The 6,429-nt window shown below is 33.1% G+C and overlaps 1 protein-coding gene across 2 annotated transcripts in view; it reads right to left on the reverse strand.

The window, feature by feature from the left end:
• LOC117112107 overlaps positions 1-6,429 on the reverse strand; it is a 57,407-nt gene that overhangs the window by 2,065 nt on the left and 48,913 nt on the right. Inside the window, exons 37-44 of one of the 2 annotated variants that reach the window (XM_033255158.1) lie at positions 5,116-5,268; positions 4,397-4,603; positions 3,769-3,990; positions 3,292-3,486; positions 3,051-3,191; positions 2,083-2,152; positions 1,030-1,251; positions 77-195 (exon numbers count right to left, since the gene is read on the reverse strand). In XM_033255158.1, coding sequence (XP_033111049.1) covers positions 77-195; positions 1,030-1,251; positions 2,083-2,152; positions 3,051-3,191; positions 3,292-3,486; positions 3,769-3,990; positions 4,397-4,603; positions 5,116-5,268 — 1,329 coding nt within the window. The remainder of the gene's footprint in view (positions 1-76; positions 196-1,029; positions 1,252-2,082; positions 2,153-3,050; positions 3,192-3,291; positions 3,487-3,768; positions 3,991-4,396; positions 4,604-5,115; positions 5,269-6,429) is intronic. The other variant, XM_033255157.1, reaches the window with a different exon arrangement.

Consider the following 6,429-nt stretch of genomic DNA (forward strand, 5'->3'; position numbering starts at 1 on the left):
AGGGGGGGGGGGGGGGGAGTTAATTCAAAGCAGGGCGTTTATTTGAATAAATACAGTATATAAATTGTCTACCTACCAAGAATTAGAAGGCTACTAAAAGTGTTAAGTCCAGACTGACAACATGTGCTGCTCCCTGTAATGGTTTCACTATTCCCGCCAGGATTCTGAACTATCATTGTCGCTGAATTTCCAAATCTAAGAAAGAAATCAGAAAATACCATGCATGAATGATCAATAGCTATATAGACACTAAACATAATAAATAAACATACTTGTACTAAGGTAAAATATTGTAGTGTAGCTATAGCTTAGTCATGCCCACCTATAACTCACAGTTCTAGGTTCAATTCCTTTTATGAACTAGAATTTCATTCTCATAAATGGGCAACAATGGCTGTCTATTGAACAAGTAACCAACTTCTATTGCAGTAATGTTATATTACATTATGTATAGTAATATATAATAATAATAATAATACATGTCTCCCTCTAATTAAGAAAACCCTTTAATTAAAGACCAACTCCAATTAAAGACCACTTTTCTGTGGTCCCATATTAATAAATGTCTTTACTATTCCAATTTCAGACCAAAGCTGCTAAAAACCATCGAAAACCCCAGCCCCAAAAATAGTCTTTAATTGGAGGGAGACAGGTATAATAATATCTGAATATATGCATTTTAATCTTCTCATTATTATGTTTATTTTTCATAGAATTTTTTTCATTCTATTTATCAATATATTATTTTTTTTTTTTTTTTTTTATAATGTGTTTTAGTATAAAAGTATAGTTAAAATTCATATCTGGACATTCAGTCAGTGGTTTTCATCCTTATGTTTTTCTTTTGTATCTTGGTTTTCTTTAAAAAAGATGATTTAATGCAATAAAGTTTTTAAAAATATAGTAATAAAAAAAACTATATTTAAATAATTTATAAACTCCTAATGATCAAGATACTTCAGTTTATCTCTATCATCAAACTTCAACAAAATTATCATAATTCAATTTTATGAATTGAAACTTTCTTACCTTTGTACATAAACATTATACCAGCCATCATTCACAACTGAGAAGCCAGACGTCAGCTGACCAATGCCCGATCCCAGGTTAAATCGGAACTCAATCTTGCTGGATTTTAGACCGAGGGCTATAAAGTCGTCTTCAATATTTGCACCGTTCCACAGTATCAAGCTATCAGTGCTGGCGTCACTTGCTTTGAAGACGATAGCAAACGTATTGCTACTAAAATCGCTGTAAACAAATTCAAATTCAGAATATTTTATGGTCATAAAGCACAAAAAAAATTTAGTATGACATTCTTTGATTTTTTTTTTTGTAAACAAACATATGACGGTCAGAGCAATCTCACCGAAACGTTGAGAAATTGAATCAGTGGATTTACCTCAAAAAATTATATTATTATACATGGTGTACCGGAAGTTTTATGATTTCGTTACAAAACATACGTAAACAATTTTGTCAGTGATAAATAAAATCTGCATCAATATTTTTATATAACTTGACAACGTAAATCACTGGAAATGGCAGTACTAACTTTCACCTGTAGAAAAGCACCGTGTGCTCGAAAAGTTGTGTCAAGTCATATTAAACTTGTCTTTAAAGTTTAAGTGTTATATTTATTATCACCTGACTAGCTAGCGCAGCTCATCTACTTTTATCATTTATAAAATATTTAAGTTCACTAAATTCAAAGTCAAACACTAAGGATTCAAACTATTTCCAACACAACATTAGATATACAGGCCCCTGAATTCGCAACAACTTACCGATCTCAATTACAATGCCGTGTCTGTCAGAGCTTTTTTAAATAAACTTAATAATAAACACATAATTTGAAATTACTAATATTGCACTATTTTTTTGGTCGTAATTCATCATGCTGTTATCAATTGAGCTGCTTTCTCTCCCTCCATCTTTTTTTTTTTTTTTGTCATTTGTCACCTTTCTTTTTTTTTTTCAGGCCCTTCACAAAATGTTTTTTGCAAACTTTTTCTCGGGACCTGGCCTTCTTCCAAATTTTTCGTATTGTTTTGGTAAATTTCTGAAGATGACTATACAAACCTTGCAATAATCTCTCGTCCATATTGAAGGTAACTACGACCACTAAATTCAGCTAACGTGAAAGTTAAACCTGGAAAAACAAAGTTCTAAATTTAAGACAAAAGAAAGAGGCATGTTATATCAAGACACAAGCCTTTATTCTTATAACACAAATTTTTGAGAATTAGCCAGCTCATCATCAGGGACAATTGTTTTTTTGTAAATTACCGTAAATCCTTGAATAATCACCACTGCGCGATTATAAAATTTGATGCGCCGCTTATTCGAGAGTGGTGCTTATAAAAAAAAATTGGCGTGCTGCTTTCTATGCCTATTCCTATGTTGCCTATTTCACATGTTTCCGTAATTCGGTAGGCCTATTAAAGGTCCTATCATCGTAAATAAACATTTACAGAGAAATGCTTCCGTCTTCATTGTGTTAAGAAAGTATAATACATACTCCAAGTATTGAAATGCACGCCATCGTGTTGGGATTCAATATTTCAACATTAATTATGTCTTTAATGACATACTTGGAGTATGTATTATACTTTCTTATCTGAGATTAATCAGTGGACCTTTCAGTTTCATCTTAACACAGTATGCATTGTATTTAAAACCCTGTTTCTCAAAGTGTTTTCATTACACACAGGTTAATATATACTCTCAATTAAGCGCCATGGCGCTTATTCAAGAGGGATGCTAACGAAAGAAAATTATGTTTGGTGCGCGGCGCTTATTCAAGAGCGGCGTTTATAGGAGCATTTCTGTTATACAAAATTCAGTGACTGTATCAAGAAAAAGCAATTTTCTGGGCTGGGGGGGGGGTGGGTGTCTGGCTTAACTAAGACAGCATAGCAATAACATAAAATTAACAAAATGTTATTTATTTTCCTTCTTAAATTCTTGTATTAAACAATTTTTGGAAATAACAAGTAATCTGATGTTCATTTTTATTGCTTTGGTTATTATTATGTTTGGGAGCTTACTTTCAGTACAAAGGTCTCCAGTGTAGTTAATGGTACATAAGCACATAGTCTGGCCATTCGCATTTATATAACAACTTCCTCCATTTTGGCACTGTTGGCTACTTGCCAAAGTGTCACACGCAGTTTGATCGCAGAAGGTACCTACAAAAAAAAATTATTAAGAATAATAATAAAAATAACAACAGTAATTATAATAACATACCAATAGTTAATGATTATGATATACTCTAATAATATTTACCAAGGTAGCCTGGAGGACACATGCAGGTATAGCCTGAGGCTGATGAAACGTCCACACAAGTGGCACCATTCTGGCATGGATTTTGCAAATTGCAGACACTATCCAAACACTCGGAAATAGACAACCCCTCATTGGGACTGCTTAGATCAAGCACTTGAGTGTTGATTTGAACTTGACGAATACACCCAACAAAACCTACAAAAATTGAAGCAAGAATTCTATTTAATACAATTTATTATTAAATTAAATATTTTATTAATACGTTCTTCCAAAAAAAAAAAATTGGGAAGAACTGCAATGAATGAATTCTGTAGATATTGTTGCTAAGGTCCCACTAAAACAACGTTCTTATTGGTCAGTTGTTAAAATGCTCCTTGTGGCAGTTTTTAAGAACACTCTGTACATACTAGGATACTTGCAGATGGTTGTATGATAAAATTAAACGAAGAATAGATAAAATTCAAATAATGATCATACCAGAACTGAATTGAATATTTGCTGGTAAGCTAATTGTGGATGGTACACCGCCTATATATGTCATCACGCCGGTATCTAGGCCGACACTGGATCCCTGGGATACGCCAGTCACTGCAGCTGCACCATTCAGCTGTAAGGTGCCGTCTTGGATGCTCCTGATAGCACGCACAGTGTTCCACTGGCTTACATTTACCTCAGATGAGCTGGTGATAACAGCACTGCCTAGAAAAAAAGAAGAATTGAAATGAAAATTGTGATCAGTCATCTTCACGCCTTTTACAATAAGTTTATGTACCAAAATAAAAAAACACAAACTGATATCGGAATATATTTAAAGACAGGCTTAGAAACAGTCACTAATGGAAGGCTGATGCAATTATGTGATGGAGACCCTAATGCCGAGGGTGTGTGTGATTCATTCAGACTGCCAACAAACAATCAGCAGCATTTCATCTTTCCTGCGTAACAAAAAACATTGTATACTAAAACCAAAAGGTCCACTGATTAATCTCAGATAAGACAGTATAATACATACTCAAAGTATTGAAATACACGCCATCGTGTCGGGATTTAATATTATTTCAACATTAATTATGTCATCATCAGATACTAAATACTGTATATTTACCTGAGCCTAGGTTGTATGTAAACTGTACTCTACCATTGACTAAACCTAAGCCAATGTAATCATTATTTTCACTATTCCATAGTAGCAGCCCATTCCTCTCTTCCGGCTTGAACTCCAGCATTATGTCGGTGTTGGAGGATGTTACCAAAACGAAGGAGAAGGAGATGTATGACAAGGCTCCAAAGGATGGAATGGTAACATTGGTTGCTGAAAAATTAGATAAAATCGAAAAACAATTGATAATTAGTGCATCAAAGAAATATTAATGCAAAATATAACATTAATTATTAACAATATCAATAATAATAATAAATTATTATTATTATTCTATGTAAATCTTGTGTTAGATCTTTAATGTGTCATATTAAGGGTTTATACCATTAAATTTTTATTAATAAATCAATAAGGTCCTGATATTTTTTTCTAATAATAAATAAATATTACTATTCATAAGTGACTATTTTTTTTTTTCATATATTAGAATTTTATTATTATTATTATTATTATTATTATTATTATTATTATTATTATTAGTATTATTATTATTTTTCTATGTAAATCTTGTGTTAGGTCTTTAATGTGTCATATTAATAAGGTCCTGATATTTTTCTAATAATAAATAAATATTACTATTCATAAGTTATTATTTTTTTTTCATATATGGAAAATTTTTTATTAGAATTTTATGTTGGTTATTTAATCTACAAAATGTGACCTACCTGTGGTGCATGTTAGTCCAGTCCATCCTGAGGTACATATGCATTCAAACTGCTGGTCACTGATAATACGGCATATTCCATTATTCTGGCAGGTAGAAGTTGTACAGGGTGAAATTGAGCAATAACCAACATCCCGACCATTTATTGCTGAACCTCTTCATATTAAATATTGTGTACATTGAGGGGTGGGGAAGAGGTTGGAGAAGGGGGTGGAGAAGGGGGTGGGGAGAGGCGGAGAACAAAATATAAAAACAAACCTGTAAGTCTTGCATACATCCACTAAACCCAGTAACAAAACCACCATCTGGGTGGAGGATTGCAAAATCTGCGAGACCACCTATATATAGATTACTATTGGCTGTTAGGCTAATTGCCGTTCCTCCCGCCTGGCCGGTATACCTCAGGTTATCTACGTACAAGTCTGCAGTGCGCTCCACTCGGGTGACGGTAACTTGGTGCCAGCTGTTTAAGCTGATCGTAGCACTGCTAACAATTGCTGTTACACCCCCTGGTAAATATAGAAGAGAAAATTAATTGTCAACTGTCCAGAGAGTGCATCTAGTAATATAAAGTGGACGACAACAAGGAGACCACAGACAAATAATGCACCGACTATTGGGTAAAACATTGTGGAATATTCCCCGGGTAAAACCCGGGGAGTATGTGTTTACTAGGTGCTTGATCCTATGACTGTCATAATCATGTGCTACAGTATATAAAAGCATTGTCCAGACTACCTAAACATGTGACATACCTAAATATGGTCATGATGACATCACATCATGACTATATATAGGCATATCATGACTGTATATGGGCATACATCAGTTTTTATTTTCAAAGAACATTTAATAGTCTGGAGAGATATTCAGAAACATATTAACAACCAATCTTTAAAACCAGAAGTTTTATGGTCATAAGTATAAACGTGACTTCAGAAGATGTTAATTGAATGCGAGATTTTTTGTTTCGGAAATATGCAGATTTTGTTTATATAATAAAATGTAGGTTTATATACGTGGCAAAGACAAGCCAAACCAGTCACTCATCGCAAAAATACAATGGTAAAAGTAAAATGAGAGCTATAAAATGGTAAAAGAATCATTGAAATCTGTTGTTTCATTATGAAGTTACAAGCGTTTAAACATACAGCTGTTTAAAGAACAATATCTGAGAAATCGGCTTTCAAAGTTTATGATTTCGGGCATTTCTCAGGCAGAAACCATCACCAAATTGTTAAAAATTGTTGTTTTAACATTGAAAATGGGGAAAATAATAGCATAGCATGATATTTAGATATATAAAGTTTAGTTT

This window comes from Anneissia japonica, unplaced genomic scaffold (genome assembly GCF_011630105.1).
Source record: "Anneissia japonica isolate Jap-2015-1 unplaced genomic scaffold, ASM1163010v1 scaffold3934_len446420_cov169, whole genome shotgun sequence".
Lineage (NCBI taxonomy): Eukaryota > Metazoa > Echinodermata > Crinoidea > Comatulida > Comatulidae > Anneissia > Anneissia japonica.